The following is a 25,000-nucleotide window of genomic DNA, read 5'->3' as shown; positions in this document are numbered from 1 at the left end:
CAAGGAAGAGGCAGGGAAGGGAGGCTATTTTGGGAAGAGGTGGGATTTAAGGCTAGACTTGAAAGAGCCGAGAGTGGAGACCTGATGAAGCGAAAGAGGAAGTTCATTCCAATTGCAAGGTCCAGAGGCAGAGTAAAAGAACGGCGACCAACAGTCGAGTGTTTGAATTTGGGAATGTGTAAACAGTGGATCTGAAGCCAATCGTGGTGAGTGAGATGGAGTGTAGAGGTGAAGGCAGCTACAGAGATAGGAAGGGGCAGATTTGTGAATACATTTATAACATAGAGTGCTGATCTTATATTTTATGTCATGTGTGTGTGATGATAGTGATGATATAGTGATACTACTACTACTACTATCCCCAGCCAGCCTGCAGGGATGCGCTGGACATGGGGGGACACATGTCATGTGTGTGTGATGATAGTAATAATATACTGATACTCCTACTACTGCCACTACTACATCTACTTCTACTATTATCCCCAGCCAGCCTGCAGGGATGCGCCGGACACGGGGGACACATTTCTTGTGTGTGTGATGATAGTGATGATACTACTAATCCTGCTGATCCAGTGCCAGCTACGCTGGACAGGACATGTTGTCCGCATGACAGACAACAGGATCCCGAGGATGCTTTTGTATGGCCAGCTGAAGGAAGGCCACTGTGAACTTGGAAGACCCTGCAAGCACTTCAAGGACACCTTGAAGACAAACCTCAAAGCCTGTGACACAGACATCGCTTCCTGGGAAACTGATGCCTTTGACTGCTGTCGCTGGAGGATGCTGTGCTCTAGTGGCATAAAGACGTCTGAAAACAAGAGAACGCTGGCCATTAAGGAGAAGCGTGAGCAAAGGAAGCAGGGCTCAACTTCTGGAGACGTTTTCCATTGCAACACCTGTGGGAAGTGCTGTGCATCCAGAATCGGCCTCTTCTCCCATATGAGGACACACACCGACAGATAAGCCTGCCTGCCTACTCATTCACTGGACCGACGAGAGACTCCATCATTGATACTACTACTACTACTGCTACTGCTACTACTACGACTACTACTACTACCCCAGCCAACGTGCAGGGAAGTGCTGGAGAGGAGGAGACACATGTCATGTGTGTGTGATGATGGTTATAACAAGAGAGGGAAGGCCTTCATGACTCACTTGCGATATGCACTTTATCCAACAGCGGAATTATGAAAAAATAAATGACGACGATAATGATAATGATAACAAAAACAAAAATAACAATAACTGTGATACTACTACTACCACTGTTACTGCTCCTGACAATAATAATGATAGTAATAATATGATGATACTACTAGTGAGTACTACTACTACTACTAATGATAAGAAGAACAACAATAATGATACACAGACACAGACACACATACCACACACACACACACACACAAGCACACACACACACATCTACTACAAAACATGACATGACCTGCCACAACAGTGTCCTGACTTGCCAACTCTGAAAACTTGTTACCAAGAAAGAAATCACGAAAGACTGTAACGAGGTTAGAATATGTGGCTACACCATATGACACATTCCTCTCTCTCTAAAAAAAAAAAAAAAAAAAAGAGAAAAAACAGAAAAAAAAGAAAAGAGAAAAAATGTGTTTATGTGTCCTTGTGGACTGCCGCCACTGGGACTGCAATGGACAAACCTGGGTGTGGCTACATATGGGGGACTCGGGTTGAGCAGGTGTGGGAGTAATGCCACGGAAATGGTGCAGATGACTGGGGGGGGGGGGGGGGGGGGGGGGGGGGGGCAGCAGCAAAAAAAAAAAAAAAAAAAAAAAAGTGTTGATGACACAGTGAAGCCACCCACCTGTGCTTACAATGCTTTTGTGAGTGCTGGCATGGAGGGCAAGGTTCCCCAGCACTGACGCCACGGCGGTGAAGGTTTCTGTGTTCTCGTACTGCTCCGTGATTCTCTGCAGAACGGCCAGCCCGTTCCCCCTCAGAAACAGGGAGGCCTGGTCTGGGGCCTTAAGAGAAAGGGGAGAAAAAAGGAAGAAAAAAAAAGAAGTGAAAAAAACCCCCCAAAACCACACACACACAAAAAAAAAGCGAAAAAAAAGGTGCATAATTTGTCACAGTGGTACACCTCATGGAGCGTTATCATTCACATGATGAGATAACTCGTCATGGAAAGCATGCACGCTTCGCTGCCACAATGACAAGATAACTCGTCATCGAAATATTCTGACTTTTCCCTGCTTTGCATTCAGTTCATTGACAAAAATGCTGGTAGCTTTAGCTTGGGGAATCTTTCTAGATTCTATTCATAGCTAGAAACACCATCTGCGTTATAAGGTAGTCCATTATTTGAACGTTTTGGTTGGGTTACTGGCCGCAGTGTTTGTCTGGCTCCTCTCCTCGCTCGCTCAACAAAATGTCGGACTGACTCCGTGCTCAAGACATGCAATTGTGGCGAACTAATTCAACCAAGATTACTTTCTTTAGCTGATGCTCAGAAAGAATTTAAGCATAAATTCGAAGGAGAAGACAGTGGTGAACATTTAGGACGATTTGATAGAAAATAAAGGGAGCAATCAAGAGAGTGGCCAAGATACGACAATCAGTGAGTGATGCCGGCTGTTCAGCTGTAGCGGACGACAGAAGTCACCGAATTTTTAGCAGTGTGAGCTATTTTCTTGGCACTCAGCCAACGTGGTCTGATGAGAACTGGATAAAGTGACTGTGTGAGAGGGGTGAAGAGGAGGGGGGTGGAGACTGAGGGGGCATGGCCTCACATCCATATTATCACTTGCAGAAGTCACAATGCATTATGTATCTATTTCTTTTTCAGTTTTTTTTTTATATTGTGGTTGTTCTAGTATGATTTTGTGTGTGCAGATATCCATTTGTCCAGAAAATATGATATTTTAGTGCAAATTACCTGACTAATGTTTGTAATGAACAAGTTGAAAATGTGACAAAAAACAAAACACTGATTTCAAAACAACAGCATGTCACTAAAAATACATAAAATGGGAAAACATCATGTGTTTTGTATTCTTTATTCATTTCCCTTTCAGAAAATACATACTTTTATGGGTCTTTCTCCAATAAAAAAAGAGCACAGACTTTTTTGAAAATTTATACCCATTTTTTGTGAAAAAACCCTGGCAAATAGATTTCACTTAAATCTTATTTTCCTGGCAGCGAAAGGGTTAAGCATGGACCTTCACAGCACTATCTGCATCACCCCATCATCACTCGTCATTATCAAAATATAGAAAACCTAATGTCAAGAATTCAGGGGCACAAAAACAAAACAAACAAAAATCAGTATCAGTATCAGTAGCTCAAGGAGGCATCACTGCGTTCGGTCAAATCCATATATGCTACACCACATCTGTCAAGCAGATGCCTGACCAGCAGCGTAACCCAACGTGCTTAGTCAGGCCTTGAAAAAAAAAACAAAAAAAAGAAAAAAAAACACAACAACATAAAAATACTACTACTACTACTATTTATAAGGCACAAAATCTTGATAAAGTCAACTCTAAGCGTGCGCGCACACACGCACACACACACAAACAAACAAAAAACACACAGAAAATACCGATATCATACAGCTTAAATAGCCTCATACTAATATCATACAGTTTAAATAGCCTCAATGGATAGTCACAATAGGTTAAAGCGTTGGACTTTCAATTTGAGGGTCCCGGGTTCGAATCTTGATAATGGCGCCTGGTGGTTAAAGGGTGGAGATTTTTCTGATATACCACATCAACATATGTGCAGACCTGCTGGTGCCTGAATCCCCTTCATGTGTACACACATGCAGAAGATCAAATATGCAAGTTAAAGATCCTGTAATCCATGTTAGCGTTCTGTGGTTTATGGAAACAAGAACTTACCCAGCATGGACAACCACCGAAAATGGAGTGTGGCTGCTTACATGGTGGGGTAAATGAACAAAACAGTAATACACTTAAGCTGTTACATGTCTGTATGAATGTATGTGTGCGTGACTGAAACCTGATTGAATGGCACAGGAAACGAATGATGAACGCCAAAATGGCAGCTGTCAGTCAGCTCTACCAAGTAGGCAACCTGTTGTGCAAATGATTCTGTGTTTGTAAAGCATTTAGAGTTTGGTCTCCAGCTGAGGATAGGCGCTATGAGTAGATAGTCTCCTGTTGGACCGACGGATGAGTAGGCAGGCAGGCTTATCTGTTGGTGTGTGTCCTCATATGGGAGAAGAGGCCGATTCTGGATGCGCAGCACTTCCCACAGGTGTTGCAAGGGAAAATGTCTCCAGAAGTTGAGCCCTGCTTCCTTCGCTCATGCTTCTCCTTAATGGCCAGCGTTCTCTTGTTTTCAAACGCCTTTATGACACTAGAGCACAGCATCCTCCAGCACGAGCGGTCAAGGGCATCAGTTTCCCAGGAAGCGATGTCTATGTCACAGGCTTTGAGGTTTGTCTTCAAGGTGTCCTTGAAGCGCTTGCAGGGTCTTCCAAGTTCACGGTGGCCTTCCTTCAGCTGGCCATACAAAAGCATCTTTGGGATCCTGCTGTCTGTCATGTGGACAACGTGTCCTGTCCAGTGTTGTCCAGGTGCTATATGAGTACTCATATCATAGCCTCACTCCACACAGGCTAGGTGACAACAACACCACACACCTAGCACTAGCCTCACTCCACACAGGCTAGGTGACAACAACACCACACACCTGGCACTAGCCTCACTCCACACAGGCTAGGTGACAACAACACCACACACCTGGCACTAGCCTCACTCCACACAGGCTAGGTGACAACACCACACACCTGGCACTAGCCTCACTCCACACAGGCTGAGTGACAACAACATCACACACCTGGCACTAGCCTCACTCCACACAGGCTGAGTGACAACAACATCACACACCTGGCACTAGCCTCACTCCACACAGGCTAGGTGACAAAAACACCACACACCTGGCACTAGCCTCACTCCACACAGGCTAAGTGACAACAACACGACACACCTGGCACTAGCCTCACTCCACACAGGCTAGGTGACAACACCACCACACACCTGGCACTAGCCTCACTCCACACAGGCTAGGTGACAACAACACCACACACCTGGCACTAGCCTCACTCCACACAGGCTAAGTGACAACACCACCACACACCTGGCACTAGCCTCACTCCACACAGGCTAGGTGACAACAACACCACACACCTGGCACTAGCCTCACTCCACACAGGCTAGGTGACAACAACACCACACACCTGGCACATCGCTCCCACTGCCGTCAAGAACTGCAGCAGCAGTTGCTAGGTGACAACAACACCACACACCTGGCAGTAGCCTCACTCCACACAGGATAGGTGACAACAACACCACACACCTGGCACAAGCCTCACTCCACACAGGATAATTGACAACAACACCACACACCTGGCACTAGCCTCACTCCACACAGGCTAAGTGACAACAACACCACACACCTGGCACATCGCTCCCACTGCCGTTAAGAACTGCAGCAGCAGTTGCTCCTCTGGCAACTGAGCATCCACTGATGCCACGTCCAGTGACGATCCGTCAAACCCCCAGAAATGGATCTGCATATGTCCATAACCATTGGCTTGTGTTAAACATGCGTGCATGCATGAATACGCATACATGAATGCATGCAGCCACACACACACACATACACATAGCTACACGCACACACTCACATAAATACAAAAACAGGCACAGGTATATACAATATAAACACATGCAAACACACACACACACACACACACACACAAACACACACATACAAGCATACACACACTCACACACACACACACACACAAACACACACTTTGTTGCACATAAATAAACACACACACACACTCTCAGAAACATACACACACACACACACATACCCACACACTTAGACACACAGACACAAGAACATGCCCACACATGTGTCAATAAACCTTAATTTATGGTTTTCATGACAAATAATTATGATTCTAATTCACAGACACACAAACAAGCACACACACCCACACACACTCTACACAACACACAACACACACACATACACACAACTCCCCCCAAAAAAGCAATACAAAGTAACACACTCACACAAACAAGTCACAACACTCATACTACACACACACACACACACACACTTTACACAACACACACTACACAAACACACACACACACACTACCTAACACACTCTACACAAACATACACACACTCTACACAACACACACTACACAAACACACCCACTCACACACACCCACTCTGCACAACCTACCTTGTCGTCAGTAGGTCTGTGCTTGTGATGTAGGTGCTGATGGGCCAGCAGCGCAGTTCTGCTGTGCAGCATGGGAGACCCTTTCTTCACTTTCCTGTCGGCTCCGTCGCCGTGCGGCTCCTGCTGGTCTAGCAGCAGCAGCATGGAAGCCAGCTCCTCAGAAACGGGTGTCTGCCCAAACAATTCACAGCATCATAAGTATGTAATAGCAGGGATACAAAAAAGAAAAAAAAAGAAAGAAAGAAAAGAATTGCCAATAGGCACTTCACATGTCCTGGGTGCACAAACAAACAAACAACAACAACAACAACAAAAAAACAACAAAAAAAACAAAACAATAAAAACAAAAAAAAACCATAGTAAGATTGCCCAATTATCAAGCCCTGAAAAAGACCCCCTCCCCCACTCACCCTCACCCCCTAAAAAAAAATCAAGGCTTTCTTGAGAAAAATATGAGTGAATCTAGAGATGACATAAATAAATTTGATAAACTAGCAAAAACAAACAAACAAACAAAAAACAACAACAACAAAAACAAAAAAAAAAAAAAAAAAACAGAAAGAGAGAGTAATAATAATTAAAAAAAAAAATAATAAAAAAAGGAGAGAGGAAATAGTGAGCACAAAATTTCCAGATGGTGGGGATACGATTCATACTGAAAGAGCACCCACTATCCCCAAGGGGTGGTGGGGTATGTGGGGTGGGTGGGGGATCTTAGAATAATGAATAACCATCTAATCTTCGTTGCCCCTTTATATGCCTTATTCAAAAAGGACATTTTTTAAATTATTATTATTATTATTATTATTCTTATTATTAATATTACTATTATGAGCATTTACGCCTAATCTTGAAAATAAGCCCTGGGCGTTTACAAATAGAACACATATGTAAATATCAAACAAGGAAAAATTGAACACAAGATACCAAACATCATTGAAAACTATTCATCCACCACTCCCTGCCCATCCCCCCCTCCCCCCACTCACACACACACACACAATACACACAAGCACACGTGCATACACGTCATGATAGCACACAATCGTAAATAGCACACAATCAAAAATACCACCAACAAATCCTGAAACTGTCAAAACTCACTCACTCACAAATAGTTATTTTGGTTCATACTGGAAACGGATGAGCTGTTGAGAATTAATCTCTTGCTTCCCTTCCCTCTCCCCCTGAAATTCCAACCTTGTGAGAGTGTATGGTATTGTGACATATTCACAGGTTGCTAATGTTGGAATTAAACCATGTACACACTGAAAACTCCAGGTCCAGAGGGCAAATTCACTGTCTGTCCCTGCATTGAGACACGTTTGTTGTCAGCTGGGGTGGGGAGGTGGGTGGGATGGGATAGGTGTATCTGGTGATGTCCTTCTCATGCTACATCAAAGAAGGCACCATTGAATACCATGCCACAAGTGACTGAGTCACCTTCACCTTCACCTCTCCCGTAGTCTGGGTTCAGACCGTTGGGGCACCGCTGCTGACCTGACCACCACCCCTCTCCACTCTTCACGGTTTTCTGATTTCCTCAGGGCGTCACCGAGCGTCAAGCCTGTCCACCCCCGGATGTTGTCTTCCCATCTTTTCTTCTGCCGTCCTCTCCTTCTGCCTCCTGGTACGGTGCCTTGCAGGAACGTTTTGGCAAGACCAGATGATCGGGAGATGTGTCCATACCACCTAAGTTTGCGTTTCTTCACTATGGACAGAAGGTCTTCGTAGGGTCCAATACTTTGCTTGATTCTTGATTGTGACTGAGTAGGTTCCCTTCTAATGGGTTGGCTCATGAATCAGGAAATACCAGACGCTGTGGTGAAGTGGTTAGTGTCGTGGACTGACGACTGAGAGGATGCGCGTTTGTGCCCCATCAGAGGTGGGAGGAGTTTTTCTGGCCCCACGGCCAGCTCTCACCCAGAGCTGAGTGTGCCGGGGGCTCAAATGGGAAGACTGGGACCACACAGTCATGGGTCATTCACTTCATGAATGCGTCTCTGGGAATGCTGCTCAAATTTACTGATCAACAATATAGGTATCTGTATCTCTCAGAGCCTGGTTGATGTCAGGACATGTTCTAGAGTACAGCCTTGTCAAAGTCCCAAACCTAAATGGAAGCCCTCAGCAGCATTGTCACTATCCCAATCATCATCATCCTTCTTCACTGAAATGTAGAAAACAAAATTTCCCCTAGTTTTAGGGGGAAAAATCAGGAAATGTACTGTCAGACATATTTATCTTTTTTTTCCCCCACTACATATTTTTTTTCACACGATTTTCATGCTGTTTTCCATAAGAAGACTATATCAGCAAAATGTGACAATATCTTTTTCTGTTTTGATGAACACTTTTATAAACATATTAACAAAGGATTGTTTCACAGATTTAAAAAAAAAGAAAAGAAGAAGATACCACTTTCATTTGCATGGGTTCTATGTATAAAATTAACAAATGTTCATTATGCACTTGTTTCTTCTTTCCATCTCATATTACAAATGCTTAATTACTGATCAGGCAATATTTCATTTATCACAGAGAATCATCTATCAATTTCTTAAAATTAAAGTATGTCACAAATACATCCTGCAATGATGCCGGGTTCCCACAGGTGTGACCCAGCCTTTTCCAGACCACAATGAACATTTTCCGCGCAAAACACAAAGCCACTGATTCAAACCAAACATCAGTGGATATCACTGAACTGATATCCAGTCTCTTAGACCACGGATACCAAACATCAGTGGATATCACTAACTGATACCCAGTCTGTTAGACCACGGATACCAAACGATATCCAGTCTGTTAGACCACGAATACCAAACGATATCCAGTCTGTTAGACCACGGATACCAAACATCAGTGCATATCACTGAACTGATATCCAGTCTGTTAGACCACGGATACCAAACATCAGTGGATATCACTGAACTGATATTCAACTCTCATCACCTTTTGTTTACTTGCTTGTTTTCTTTCTTTTTTAAATTATTTTCTTTAATGCGTTGAGCTCTTTGCTGAATGGTATTGGTCAAGGGTTTAACTGAACTTCCAGAACTTTCCAGACAATGAAGGGCGTAACATTTAAAATTTTTTTTTTATCTCCAATATATTTCCAGGTCTGGAAATAGTTTTCTCATTTCCCCATGAATTTTCCAGACTTCCATGACTGCACGGCCTCTAAAAAGGACAACAAAATAACCCCCCAAAAACAAACAAATAAAATATATATATATAAAAAAAGAGAGAAAAGTATCTGACATGTGTTTGGACGAGGGACGGCGGCGGCAGGAAGAACCTGGAATCGGAGCCTCGTGACCTGGACAGTCCTATTAGTGTCTGGACATCTGCTGCCTGGGCCACATAGCGATACTGGTAATCTGTCCAACAGTCACAGAGATGAATTACGCTTCCTGCTACTGATAAACACAGGGAAAAAAATCAACAACAATCCCTCCATCCCCCCACCCTCCCCCCTACACCCCCAAAGCTAAAGACAAATACAAAGAGATCTTATGGCACCAATGTTGAAAAACACAGGAAATTGTTGTGGTGTTATTTATCCACTTATCTTAGCGCACTGCCTGCCTATCAGTATTACACAAGACTGAAACACATGCAATCAATGCATGCATTACACTCGCAAACCAATAAAACACGAAACAAAACATAGATTTAGTCCTGCTGAACCGGTTACAGAATATCATGGGATATAGATTACTTTATCATCTCCCAACAAGATCAATTAATTTACAGTGTAAAACACACAACCAATGGACAAAAATCATCAAAGTGGTACAATATGCGTTCATAAAAGACATAAAACGTGTCAGTGCTAACTGGAAGTAAACCACACATACAGTAACCACAGTCATACACACACAGAGCATTTATTCAGACAAGATGACAAACCAAGGTCCTGTGTGTCGTATGCAGTTGACACATGTAAAAGAGCCCATGGAAACAAAAATTACTGTCCCTGGCAAAATTCTGTAGAAAATTCACTTTGATAGAAAAACAAATAAACTTGCATACAGATATATATATATATATATAAAGAAAAAGAAAAAGAGGTGGCCCTGCACTGTGGCAATGCAGTCTCCTCATAAGAGCAGCAAAAATATCACACAGATAAATCTGTTTTGACAAGAAGGAATACAATACAATACAATACAATACAATACAGTACAGTACAATACAATATAATACAAAACAATTCAATTATCACTATTAAAATATAGGCATGAAATATCACACGATAACTGAACATAGGTAAAGATGCAGCTGTTTGACAGCTGGTGAGAAGAACTGGATCATATGCTTCAGTTCTTTTCCTTGTTTTGCAGTGTCATGATCAGACTCATATGTATCTATATTTACACTAGTATGCTGGAACATTTCTTTTGAAAAGAAACCCCTTAAATTTCACTGTTATAGTAGTGTAAAATGTTTTTTATTATTATTATTTTATTATTATTATTATTATTTATTATTATTACTACTACCTTTTTCTATATTATAATTATTATTTATTTATTTATTTATTTATGTAAGCTTATCTATTATTCATTCACCTTTTTTTTTTTCAAGGCCTGACTAAGCGCGTTGGGTTACACTGCTGGTCAGGCATCTGCTTGGCAGATGTGGTGTAGCGTATATGGTTTTGTCCGAACGCAGTGACGCCTCCTTGAGCTACTGAAACTGAAAATGAAACTGTAAAATGTTGACTCTCAGTTACAAGTGCACTTACGCTGGAGCTTCCAAAACTATCAAAAGTGAAGAAATAGAAAACAACAACAACAACAACAACAAAAAAAACCACAAAAAAAACCACAGACTACCCTAATCTGGTTCAACAGGAAAATAAAAAAGATGTTTGTGCAAACATTTCCACCTAATAACAATAGTAGTAGTATTTATTTAGCGCTGAATTTTGAGCAGAGACAAATCAAAGTGCTTTCACACCAGTAATTTGCACACACACATTACTCTGATTCTTCAGTCACACACCTGCGCCTGCCTCTGCTTGTTTACGCTGTAAGCTTTCATTTGTTGCCATGCATAATGTGCTGTAACTCATAGATGCATGACAGTCAGATTTCCTCTTTCCTCCTTGCAAGAGCACGAGCACACCATTAATGCATGACTACAAGGTAGCAACATACATTTCCAAAGACAATGTTGCATCATAGCAAAATATTTGTGTGACATGGGGAAAATCACAAAAAGAAGGACTTAGGAACCATGGGTACACAGCGGGACTAAGACAGTTCCAGAATCCAACATATTCACCATCCCAGGCCGTTTTTGCAGCCAAAGCTCTGACTCCCAACTTGCGTATTGCTGGGTTCTTGGAACGGCACAGATCAAGCAGTGTAAAGGGGTCCTGGCTCTTGGACTGAAGCCATGGAAACCAGACACCTGCCAGACAAAGCAAAAACTGAAATACGTTTCTAAATGTTTGTCGTTCAGTTCACATACTCATTGATTTATGCATGTATGTATGTGTATATAAAAATATATGTAAGTATGTATGTATGTATGTATGTATGCATGTACTCATGTATGTATGCATGTATGATAAATGTATGTATATATGTATATATTCATTACTTATATATTTATTGTGTACTTTATTATATTTATTATTCTGCCCCAACCCATGGATCTCTCATTAAGCACCCCTGTAACTGAGGTATTTTTCCTTCACCTTCTACACTGATCTGTGACAGTGAAAATAATAAAAATGAAAAAAAAATTAATAAGGAATCTAGATCAATCTTTTTGATTAATCACAACTGTTAAAGACACATCCATGAAGTGGATAACATGCGACTATTGTTCAACTCTTCTGTATCAGCCCTCAGTATACTTGACTGGTCATGAGTCAGTCTGGGATGTAAACTACCAAAAGGTAAATGATATATATCATATACGTATGTGGCCAACTGCTGGAGTCTGAACTCACAATTTTTCAACTTTTTTTTTTCCCTGTATCAATGCTAATTACTGCACCTGTTCTTCGCTCTCAGTACTTCCATTTTCTGCCCCTCTCTATGTTCCTGACACGTAAAAATGCATGTGAGAACATGAAATTCCTTCTCATTGAAACACAGCAATCCAAGAAAGACCAAGTCACAAAATTAGAGATTTAATTAAATCATTCATCTGTGTCACACTGGTCAGCGGTCAGCTTGCCTATATGAACTGTAACAAATCACAGTTCAGTTTAACACAATAAAAAGATATATTGATATAATACAAAAGTATTGAAGACCTACTGTTCTGACATGTAGCAAGATTAGATTTACCTCATACCTTACCCAATCTAAACATAAATGTGACGTTGAGGAAAACAACAACTAAAGCTCAAATGCCAAGTTCAAGGTCCCATTACCTTTTACAGCCGTTGGGGCATTCACATCACATCCACCTTGTGTAAACTGTAAGGCTCGGTAGAGAAAGCTGGGGCCCAACCCTCTCCGTCAACTGTCTTAACCTTCCCCAACGAAAGCGAGGTACCCATTCACACCTGAATGGAGTGAGGAAAATCTCCCAAGGACTTAACTTCATTCCTAAGTGGGGCCTTGAAGTTGAACCCTGCCTGACCACTAGTAAACATTGGATCAGATGTAAAATGCCAACCAATTCTGCCACAGCTCAGTTACGCAAAAATTGTAAAGGTGAGACTGCAAGGAATCTCAACCCTGATATTTTGCTAAGAAGGATGTATGAAAACAAAAAGAAAAAAAAAGAAGAAAAAAAAAAAAAAAAAAAAAAAAAGAAGAAAAAAAGAGAAAGTAAGAAACTAACTCCAACTCCTTTCTTTGTGCAGGAAAAAAACCCCGTAAATAAAGGGGAGAAAAGAATTCAATCATACCAAAATCATTGTTGTTCAAAGTACTATTGTCATTGTTGAAGAAAGCCCGCCATGGATGCAATGGTAATGCCGTCATGTTGGCGATGTCTGCCTTGTTCAAGGAACCGCTGGCTAGGTCTGCTGTTACGCTTGACATGTTGCGCTTCAGTGACCATAATTCCCACCACACCACCGTCAAACTGTGACCATAAATTTCTATTGTTAGTTCTACAGAAATTAAAAGTCACATGGAACATAAAAAAGATAATGCCCACAACACTATGGTCATACTGTGCACATATGTGGCAACAAAATTCTATTGCTAGTTCTACTGATGTATAAACATCACATGGAAACCCATGATCTCTATCATTTATGTTATGTAATCTTTTTTTTTTTATATGATTTATAGTAAAAAAATAAAAGGTCCACTACAACTTTTTATGATAATCATAAAAAACATAAAACTGTTCTGTAAATAAATACAAATCCCCTAATTCTACAATACACTATAAAGTATAATTATGACTTTAGAGTGTGTTACTACAAATGAGTATATCTGTCATACTAATTAATATTCTGAATTATTTTCAGTGAAATAATATTTCAACTTCAAGACACAAGTATTCAATCTGTTTGATGCTACATTTATCATTTAGTTTTGTTTACTTTACTGCTTATCAATAGAGTTGAAGATTATTTCCTATCTTATAATGGGAATCTAATTTTGATTTCAAACTGTACATAGCTATCTATCCATCTATCTATCTGTGTGTGTGTGTGTGTGTGTGTGTGTGTGTGTGTGTGTGTGTGTGTGTGTGTGTGTGTGTGTGTGTGTGTGTGTGTGTAATGGCCCCAAATTGCTGTCTTTGATTTTGAAGGATTTTTATCATCATCCAACATTCTCTCACTTTTTCCCCCTATAATATCATCATAATTATTTACATTATTATCATCGTTGTTACCATTATTATCACTATTAGTACTGATGTTATAGCGCTGTTGTTTTAATGTTGCTCTTTGCAATCTTAGCACCTGCTCTTGTTTTCCTCCTCTATCATGTTGTGAAACACTATCATCATGTGTATATTTTTTTATGTGCACACATACATATTACATGTGTGAATCAAAAGCAATGTTTACCTCACAAATGTTGTTACAAGAAGGGTCGCAGTACCTGAAAAAATAAGTAATCAATTTGAACATTATTATATGTGTGAAGTGTTGAAATACCACATGAAGAAAACAATTAAGTAGTTGTAAACATATGTACCCACCTCTCTCTCTCTTACCCACCTCTCTCTCTAACTTTCTTGTTAATAGTTCTGTGTTCATGTATTCTATTGATGTAGCCCTACCCCCCCACATCCCTCTCCCCTCCCCCCCTTTTTTTTAATTTTATCATACCCCAGGGCTAGGTGGAAAAAAGCATATGTTTTGCTTATCTCATTACCCTGATAAAATAAAATTTTGTTTTGTTTCGTTCCTCTCTCTTTAGACCAAGATATCTTATATATATATATATATATATATATATATATATATATATATGTGTGTGTGCACACATGTATGTGCGTGTGCGCATGTGTGTGTGTGTGTGTGTGTGTGTGTGTGTGTGTGTGTGCGTGCGTGTGTGTGTTTGAAGGAGTGATGGAATAAATGTCTGTATTACCGTGTTTAATTGTACATTATAAAGTGTATATATGTGAGTGATAAAACTTAAGTCAGAGAGGAAGATTTCAACAGAGGAGGGGGAGGGAGGGGGGGAAGAGAGAGAGAGAGAGAGAGAGAGAGAGAGAGAGAGAGAGAGAGAGAGAGAATACACAATCACTGGAACAATTAGATCAATATGAACAACCACTGATGACAGTCATCTAGCTCACCCCATTTTAGTAGATATGCCAAAGTACTTGACAGTGTTTCTGCGTACTTTGTGGAGCTGCGCCTTACGTTAATGACTTTCACGTCTACTTTTAATTTTGCTGCCGTTTTTGCAACTGAAATAAATCTGAAAAAGTTCAGTCGACATGAAGAAGACTTCGCGTTTGAGATTTGTACAGGCCTTCCTTCGCTGAAAATAGCTGATCGAGCACATATGCCGGTCAGAAGGAGTCTTTGACAAAGCCGCATGATATGGCGAGTCAGTTATTGCAGGGAACGTCAGTTATTTTTCTATGACGATTTTTCCTCTTCTGATTTCGTTCTTCTAACATATCGCAAGATTTTGTTTATAAACAGAAGAGTCCATGACACAAAACCACAAAATTAGTGGGCTGCACATGAGAATACGAGCATGATCACACTCAAAGTCGTTCGTTGGTCGCTCCCTTTACACAATAACAAATGCAGTTGTTGAGAACGAAAGTTTATCGCTTGAAGCTACCCAGTTACAAAACTATCCAACCGTTTGGCTACTGCCTAGAATAAGAACAAAACAATATGAGCATAGGCACGCTCAGCACTGTCTGTGCTTGATTTTGTTTCATCGATCCGTCAAACGGTAAAAAAGATGTGGAAATGGGCACTATCTTTAAAAAAGAAAAAAAAAGGAATAGCAAAATTCAAGTGAAGAAAGAAAGAAAGAAAGAAAGAAAAAAAAAATCGCGTTGTTCCAGACAGATGACCTTATAATAAGTGAGGTGTGTAATGCGAAAACTGTTGAACAACAACAACAACAACAACAACCAAACAAAGAAAACACAAAGAATGATCTTAAAAGACTGTAATGATCAAAGTTTTCTCTGCAGGGTATCACCGTTGACAATAAACTTCATGACAGCTACAGCCGGTCAGTCATCAATTTAAGTCAGGCCACTACTGACACCGGCCATAGAAGGTCCCTTGAACCATGAGGGAGCCAAGACCACTGACGATGGGAGAACAGCCTATAGATTGGAATGATGTCGGCGGAAAACAAAACAAAACAACTGATATGGAATAGATAAAATAAAACAAAATGAATTCAATTAAACGTCGCATTTACCAGGGCGGGATTCTCGGCTGTGGCAGAACATATTCAATGTGGTCTTAATCAGTTTCAGTTTCAGTTTCAGTAGCTCAAGGAGGCGTCACTGCGTTCGGACAAATCCATATAGGCTACACCACATCTGCCAAGCAGATGCCTGACCAGCAGCGTAACCCAACGCGCTTAAAAAATCGCCCAATGTGGGGCTCGAACCCACCACCCTGGGATTAAGAGTCCCATGCTCTACCGACTTTGGTCTTAAACTGTAAACAACACAACATAAGAACTGACAAAAAAAGAAAAGAAAAAAAAGAAAAAAAAAAGGACACAACTACATGGCTATAAATTAATGTGTGCCGTGTGTGTGTGTGTGTGTGTGTGTGTGTGTGTGTGTGTGGTCACTGGCACGTACGTTGCGTATGTGTGCGGTTACGTGTGTGTGTGTGTGTGTGTGTGTGTGTGTGTGTGTGTGTGTCTTGAATGCACGCCCGTACACACGTACCTCCACCCCCACTGACCCCACCCCCTCTTTCACTGAGTAATGTGTCGATCACCCGTGCCTCCGACCGCTCGAGATCAATCAGCCGCCTTGAATTGATGGCATCGATCGTGCACGTGTAGGCTCGGTGCGGCAGTTGTTAACTGAGATATGTGCACGAATATGTATAGCGGTATACACTATCTAACATGCTTTTGTTTTCGTTCCGTTCAGCCGGACTGACGTATCAAGAGAGAGAGAACGAGAACGAGAGAGAACAAGAGAGAGAATGACAAAGGGTTTAACTCACTCAGTTCGGCCAGTCCTCTCTTCTCCTCTACACAGACCCCTCGGATGTCCAGTGGGTGTCTCAATGACCCATCCTTTAGCTTCCGTCGTCAGAATTGTGGTATTCTTTGTCAACATTCACGTCTTCAGTATAAGAGCCTTACGCTTGCAATATTTTGATAATGGTAATTGGGGTGAAACGCTGTTAACGTCGTCTCTTTCGCCGTTCGTATGGAAAGAGTTAATGAATCAGGCTAATCAGGCTACATGCCCATAATTCATGGGCCGGAGAACAGAAGCCGTGTTAACAAAATAACATAAGATATGGAAAACATGATTATGGTGTATATGAATTTACATGGGAAAAAAATCCGTCGGTACCTTTCAAGACATTAATTTCTCAGTGAAAAGTTATCTCATAACGAACATGTTTTTTCTGGTGTGACATTGATCTAATCTGCGTATCCTTTCATTTAAACAGTAGAGGAGTCCCTGATGTGAAAAGTTTTATGGAAAAACAAACAAACAAACAAAAAAAAACATGCGATTTTTCTAATCGTTCCTGTATTTTGAGATCCCATCAACCTCGCAAACAAGGCTTGCTCAGAATAGTACGGTATGTTTTTCATCACATCTGGTCTGATCAAGTTAAATTTGTGGCATCTAAAACACTATGTTTTTCATCCTCTTGTTCGTCAGGACAGTAGGGGCAGTCAATGTTTATTTCTTCAACATTCCTAGCATAACGATTTTTAGGTGTTTTCAGATCACTTATCCCCAGTCTTACTCTTGTCAATATTTCTCTAAAACATTTTTGACAGATAACGTCTGGATAATTTCCTGGAGGCAAAGAACTCTTGAATGAACTATAGATGTTGAATCCATCTTTGCAACTGATATCTGCAAACCAGTCTTTACTGAATGCATCTGTGAGTCTGTCTGAGTAAGCTCAAGAACACCTTCTCCCTGCCAACGCCTTGAGCCAACCATGCATAACCCAGTCCGAGTTTCTGTATAATACATCTGGTTCTGGATGCCCAATAATGTTTCCAGCTGCTGTGCATATTCTTCAGCACTGTGTAAGCCTGATGCGGCAGGCGGTCATTACTCACTTAGCCAGTACTTGAAAGCTTTTATGTAATAATTTATGCACAAGGGATAACGGCCTAGGTCGCCAAGAATCATAGTATTTGGTGTGCGATCACTCACACTGAAAAACTTCTTGCATGCAAACATATGGATTTTTTTTTCTATGGAATTGTTCTTTTCTAGAATTCCCCATACTTCAGAGGCACATGTGAGAATGGACTGGATTTTAGTATAAAAGATTTTAAAGAAAGTCTTTCGAGTCATTCCATTTAACTGTTTGTGCATTCTCAGAACATCGAAAAGAGCTATTTTACCTTTTAAAGCCATCTATTTGGTATTTTGTATGTGCTCATTGCCGTTGTAAATATGTAACCCACGAACACGTATTCATTATCACCTCCCAAGGATGTCCTTCTATCTGCCATCTTTCATATCTCCCTAAACCACCACCTTTTCTAAACACCATGACTTTCTGTGTTGACAATAAGACCTAGGTTTTATTTTCTTTTCTTTTAATTCAAAATTTTTTTACACGTCCTTAAACATGCAGTCCATTTGTGTTTGTAAACCATGTGGTGTACAAGAAGTGATGGACAGCTCGCCGGCAAACAGTAAAATAATCAATTCTATAAGGCCTGAGAGTAATAGCTAGGGTTCCATGTTTACCTTCCTCTGACACACTGCAGGCAATTTCATTTATTGCAAAAGAAAATAACGTAGGGCTGAGAACGCACCCCTGTCTTAATCCTTGAGGGCAATCAAACAATTTGGATAAATCACTGTACCGTTTACTGTAACACGCGACACCATCTTTGTTTATATATAGCCTTGACTGTATTGAAAAAGTACTTGATATCCCAACTGCACGCAAAGCATCTAGCATCGTCGTGTGTTAAACGGAATCGAACGCCTTTTTCAAATCGACAAAATTGATTAATGCCACATACAATTTACCATCTCTTTTAGATAAGCATTTTTGTGTGACAGCGAAAAAATATTGTCTGTTGTTGAACACCCACGTCTTAAACCTGCTTGGCTTTCGACAACAGTTTTGTTTATCGAGCCAGGAATACAACCTGTTTAATATAGAAGCGTAACATTTGCCCATAATACTTGGCAAGGATAAACCCCTGAAACTGTCCGTCGTATCCCTGCTCCCTCACTTGTAAATAGATACTATGGTGGCAGTTGTCCATGAGTCCGCGTAGTATCCATTTATAAAGATCTCATTGAAGTATTCAGTGAAAAAATCTGTCACCAAACTCACACCCGATTTTGACATTTCTGCCAGTATAACGTCAGGCTCACATGACTTTTCTGCTTCAACTTCCTCACGCTTATTACAACTTCAGCTTTTGAAATTGGACAGTCTAGTCTAGATATGTCTGGTAGCGATAAATCGTTTGAGTTTGTCGCAATGTTACGAATATCTTCATTATTGGCATCAAAAACCTGTTTGAAGTGTTCATACCAGTCTTTCGTAGTAATGTTGCTACTGATACCGTGTTGTCTGCCATTTCTCAAACGTGGTTTAATTTCTCTCAAGAATGTCAGGATTATTCAGATTGTGAGCTAAATGGTGCACCGCATTTCTTGCAGTGCATACCGATCGGTGATGACCTCTGACCTGCTCGTCCAGTGACAAAGGTGAGGGTTCATGTACATTTAAGCGCGTTGGGTTACGCTGCTGGTCAGGCATCTGCTTGGCAGATGTGGTGTAGCGTATATGGATTTGTCCGAACGCAGTGACGCCTCCTTGAGCTACTGATACTGATACTGATACAGTCGTTCAGCTCTGTACTGTCCGTGTTGCGACGAAAGCTGTTTTGTGCGCATGTTCTGTTCAGGAACCGTCGATTTCTGAGTGCTTCTGGCTCTCCTTTCCGTGGTTCCAGCTTTTGGTACTGCTGTTGTTCCAGGCCGAAAGTGTAAGTACATCCTATGTCACCAGCTTGTCTTCCCTTAGTCTGGCCCTCTTCCCCTCATCACGCTGTTGGTCCAGCAGTGGAGTAAGACCGCTTCTTTTTCGACAGGCTGTTTTCCGTCAGATCTTCCCCTACGAGCACAGTGGAATTGATTTCCCAAAGTTCTGTGCTGTGTTTCAGGATCTCTGTGCGTCGCCCGAAAGACTGAAACCTAAGTTTACTCGTTGTACGCTGTCGATGGGTATATGGCCAAATATCTCCATGTCTCGACGAATTATTTCTCTTACTTTCTTTTCACATATGTCCCATGTATCTCCAAACATCCGAGGAATCACCCCAAATAACAGATTATTCCATCTGGACTGATTCTTAAATGTATCTAGTTTTTCTTCATGAACATTGACTGTTCTTTTCAACTGACAGCAGAGAAATTTTATTTTGTCTTATCCCTCGTTGAGAGCGTGAATGTCCTGGTGTATATTCTGATTTTCTTCTAAATCGGAAAATTTTCTGTCAATAGTCGTTTCCATGTCGTCCAAACATCGATTGATATGTATCACCGTGTCGTCTTGTGCTTGTTCGAAACTGCTTATCTGGTCTTAAAGTTGAGACACCGTTCTGGACAGTTGGTTGAGCGCAGAAAAAAAAAATCACAAAAAAACCCAAACAAAAATAAACAAACAAAAACAAACAATGAAAATACCCAACAAAAAACCAGTCGAACCGCTGTTGTACTGTACTGTTGCTCGTCGAGTTGTGAAGTCTTGTCATGTCGTAGTCTGCTCGCACTTGTGTGGAACACGGTAAACAGGTACACTGGGTTTGGTTCAATGCCGGACATCAGTAACCTGACCAGCAGTGTTGTTGGCGTCAGTACCGCAGCCAGTCCAGAGACACGTGAACGCTTCACTCGTGCTGCAGCTTTTTCATCGTTTTTTTTTTTTTTAGTCAGGATGTTTATCAACATTCCCGCAAAAGGTCCTATTGCCACCCTGTATGTTGCTAAACAGCATCCCGTCATGAAGCGTTGATGGTGTTAGCGAGAGAGAGAGAGAGAGAGAGAGAGAGATTCAAGTGTGTACGTGTGTGTGTGTGTGTGTGTGTGTGTGCGTTAGCATGTGCATATGTATAGCATATATGTTAGTGTATCAGTGTGTGTATTAGTGTGTGTGCGTGTCTCAGTGTGTGTGTGTGTGTGTGTGTGTGTGTGTGTCCAGTCTGTCTCACAAGCATATAAACTGAACTACTGATAAACTGTTTTTCGAGGCGCAGGTTCATATATTACAGGGCTCACAAAATGTTGAGGAACACGTCATAAAAAAAACAGGTATGTATATATAACAAAACGAGATTGTTTAGATTATCTAGGCTGCACATAACAGCCCCTCACGGCACACGCAAAAAGCTGTTTCATGCATTCACGCACCATGAACAGCTTGGAAAAAAAAAACAAGTAATATGCTTGAAAAATCGATGTTTCAGCCAAAAATTAATAGTTATTAAGTGATTTACTAACTATAGTAGTGTTTTTTTTTTTCAGTATGAAACATGGCAGTAAACGTGTAACCAAGCACCTCTGGGTATATAAGTGGTGCTCCATTACACTGGCTACATGTATCGCTGTTTGCCGAAAATTCAGCATCACTTCTCCATTTCCCCAAATGTACAAGTTCTCATGTGGTCCTTAACTTTTTGTGAACCGTGTTTTATGATTCTGACTATGGTTTCCCCGAATAAACACATTAAAAATATTGTGTGACGTTGAGTAAACGTCAGCTTCTGAAACTGATTTCATTGCATATTCTAGATGCGGAGACTGGGGGGGGTGGGGGGGGTGGGTGGGGGGTATAAGTTAAGCAAATCATCACACACAAAACATCTTTTTTAAAAAGAAGAAGTTATTTTCTTTGTTTTATTGACAAAGTTTGCAAATGTGTACATTCATAGATAAAAATAATATGCACTCACATTGAGATTAGATTAACACAGACCTCAAAACACAAGGTGTACCAAAACATCGGTTTTGGTGAAATGCTTATAATAATAAAATAACAACCGAGAAAATAAATGCAGAAACACACACAAAAAACATGCAAAGAGATAGAGATCATGGGGGTGCAGTGGAGAGGGAGAGGGAGAGAGAGAGAGAACTGCATTGTAGAATCAATACAAGATTCCACATAATGTGACATCGTATTACATGCAAAAAGAACATGTCAAGTCACAAGGGCATGAACGTATACACGCACATACATCCGAAAATGCATATGGTTCCACACACACACACACACACACACGTACGCGCGCGCGCACACACACAAACAGATCACTCTCTAAACATAGCGCGCAGTCAATCCACGAACTACAAATCTCACTAAACAAGGATAATATCAGAGGTAAAAATGATCATTTCATCATTTCCTGTATTTGTCCTTTCTATTTTGGAACTAGTGTACTTTTACTGAACGAAATATTCCCTCTTTGGATCTCATGGTACATTTACTAACGACGATGGTTTTCCCTTTTACTGGACATTGTCTTCCATCTTGGAACTGGTGTATACCTACTTCCACTGAACATTGTTTTCCTGTTTGAACACGTGTACTTTTCACTGAACATTGTTTTCCTGTTTGAACACGTGTACATTGTTTTCCTGTTTGAACACGTGTACTTTTCACTGAACATTGTTTTCCTGTTTGAACACGTGTACTTTTCACTGAACATTGTTTTCCTGTTTGAACACGTGTACTTTTCATTGAACACTGTTTTCCCTTTTGGAATTCGTGTACTTTTACAGAACATTGTTTTTCCCTTTTGGTACTTAAACTGAACGACACAATTTTCCCTTTTGGAACTAATGTATTTTTTATTGAACGAAAATATTAGGAATGTAATGTTGGCACCTTCTCTTCACATTAACGGATTTTTTTTTTCGAGTAATGATCTTGAATCCACAAACCTTTTCCTCCTAAATTAACGGCTGATCGTTGGTAATACATGAATGTATTGTGTTCCGAATTACCCGTTGATTGCTTGAGATTCACTGATCACAGTATCATGAAACACTGGAAAACGTAATAAATGCACAACCACAGTCAGTCAAGTACGCATTGGCTGTCTTTATTCTTGGCAATATACGAGGCATCGGTTGCTAAATTGCTTGCCGATTATTGTTGGGCAGTGACAAAACGAAGCTGAAAAAAAAATCCCACAAAAACAACAACAACAAAGAACAAACAAAAACTATTAGCTGGTGTATAAAAAGTACACACCTAATTAATGGTTTTTTTTTGGGGGGGTGGGTGGGTGGGGGGTTGATCATTAATGTGTATCCTCATGTCTAGATTTAGTGTATGAGTGCGTGAGTAGGTTTCTTAGGTTCAGTTAAAAAAAGCTGCTTTAATGCGTTACAATAGAAAACAGCAACAACAACAACAAACCCCCCAGAAACAAATTAAAAAAAAAACCCCACACTATTTGTTACCAAATCAATGTTGATCTTTTTTTTTTTTTTTTAGTCTTTCGACAGAGAATAAACTGTCATGCTTTGGCCTAATCTGAGACTGAACACCGTCGAGTTACAATGCGAACAAGAAGAAACCATTAGAGTCATTATCTACTGTGTTACTGTCGATATTGAGCAATAATATATATTGGCTCTGAGAGAGAGAGAGAGAGGGGAAAGAGAGAGAGAGAGAGAGAGAGAGAGAGAGAGAGAGAGAGAGAGAGAGAGAGAGAGAGAGAGAGAGAGAGAGAAACTCAGAACTGGAAACGTTTTTCGATCAAGGATTAAGATTTTAGGCACAGCCTATTCTTCCAATCTGTCCTTGGAGAGGAGAGGAGAGGAGAGGAGAGGAGAGAGAGAGAGAGAGAGAGAGAGAGAGAGAGAGAGAGAGAGTAGTGACAGAATATCAATCACTGCTACAACTCTGCACGTGAACAAAACCAGTCGGCGCGCTGCTCTGCTTTGTTGGCAACGGATGCACTCAAATGATGCACACACCTACACCCCCACACCCCCTCATAGCCCAGGGGAGTCTGGATGAGGGGCCAGCAGCTGCACCTCGTTGATGCGGTTGTTGAGGTGGTAGGGGCTGTCGTAGGTGGCGAAGTAGAAATACTCCTTCCTGTACTCCTCCCCGTTAGACTCCACGTCGGCAGCCAGCTGAAGGAGCTCGCGCATCCAGTCCGCATAGTTCACAGTGTAGCTGGAGAACGTTCTGCAAGCAAAGGAGGACGATGGAGGTGGTACAATGGTTAAGACGCTCATTTGTCAATACAGAGAATCCGTCTGGGTCTGGGTTCCACCAAGGATAAGGGGAGTTTCAGTTTCAGTAGCTCAAGGAGGCGTCACTGCGTTCGGACAAATCCATGTACGCTACACCACATCTGCCAAGCAGATGCCTGAACAGCAGCGTAACCCAAAATTACATGATGATTTGAGAAGTGAATGTGTGGTTTTTGAAAAAAAAGAAGAATTTACAAAAAAGAAAGGATATCTATAGAATGTTAACACCAGAAGATCATGAGGTGTGGTTTTTGAAAAAAGAATTTACAAAAAAGGAAAGGATATATTTAGAATGTTAGCATCAGATCTCGAGGTGATAATCTCGTTAGCAAAGGTTATATCAGCAGGTATGAAGATATGCAAAAGCACAACAAGCATAACTACGTGGTCAGATAGGTTTTACAATTATCTTTTGTAGCCAGTGTTGGAATATTTTGTATGGTGCATTGACAGATGATAGAGTGTACTACGTAATGTTACTACTACACACAGACCACTGCTACAACTATCACTACTACTACTACTGCTGCTTCTTCTGTTACTACTACTACTACACACACACCCTAACATCCTTATGGACCCAGCTGACGTAGTGTACTACGTAATGTTACTACTACACACAAACCACTGCTACAACTATCACTACTACTACTACTGCTGCTTCTTCTGTTACTACTACTACTACTACTACTACTACTACACACACACCCTAACATCCCTATAAACCCAACTGACGTAGAGTGTACTACGTAATGTTACTACTACACACACACACCACTGCTACAACTATCAGTACTACTACTACTGCTGCTACTTCTGTTATTACT

The 25,000-nt window shown here is 40.9% G+C and overlaps 2 protein-coding genes across 2 annotated transcripts in view; both read right to left on the bottom strand.

Annotated features, from left to right (window-relative positions):
* The window catches only part of LOC143284556 (protein SERAC1-like), a 37,867-nt gene extending 22,395 nt beyond the window's left edge, over positions 1-15,472 (bottom strand). Inside the window, exons 1-8 of the mRNA XM_076591333.1 lie at positions 15,024-15,472; positions 14,284-14,317; positions 13,162-13,340; positions 11,574-11,702; positions 9,543-9,661; positions 6,279-6,449; positions 5,468-5,581; positions 1,841-2,000 (exon numbers count right to left, since the gene is read on the bottom strand). Of these exons, the coding sequence (XP_076447448.1) occupies positions 1,841-2,000; positions 5,468-5,581; positions 6,279-6,449; positions 9,543-9,661; positions 11,574-11,702; positions 13,162-13,340; positions 14,284-14,317; positions 15,024-15,270 (1,153 nt within the window). The 5' untranslated portion in view covers positions 15,271-15,472. The remainder of the gene's footprint in view (positions 1-1,840; positions 2,001-5,467; positions 5,582-6,278; positions 6,450-9,542; positions 9,662-11,573; positions 11,703-13,161; positions 13,341-14,283; positions 14,318-15,023) is intronic.
* Positions 15,473-21,815: 6,343 nt separating this feature from the next.
* LOC143285050 (heme-binding protein 2-like) overlaps positions 21,816-25,000 on the bottom strand; it is a 10,737-nt gene continuing 7,552 nt past the window's right edge. The window contains exon 6 of the mRNA XM_076592238.1: positions 21,816-24,105. Coding sequence (XP_076448353.1) covers positions 23,907-24,105 — 199 coding nt within the window. The 3' untranslated portion in view covers positions 21,816-23,906. The remainder of the gene's footprint in view (positions 24,106-25,000) is intronic.

The sequence above is a fragment of the Babylonia areolata genome, chromosome 8 (assembly GCF_041734735.1).
Source record: "Babylonia areolata isolate BAREFJ2019XMU chromosome 8, ASM4173473v1, whole genome shotgun sequence".
NCBI classification, from domain to species: Eukaryota; Metazoa; Mollusca; class Gastropoda; order Neogastropoda; family Buccinidae; genus Babylonia; species Babylonia areolata.
Note: the sequence above shows the minus strand (reverse complement) of the source record. Positions and strands in the feature narration are given on the sequence as shown.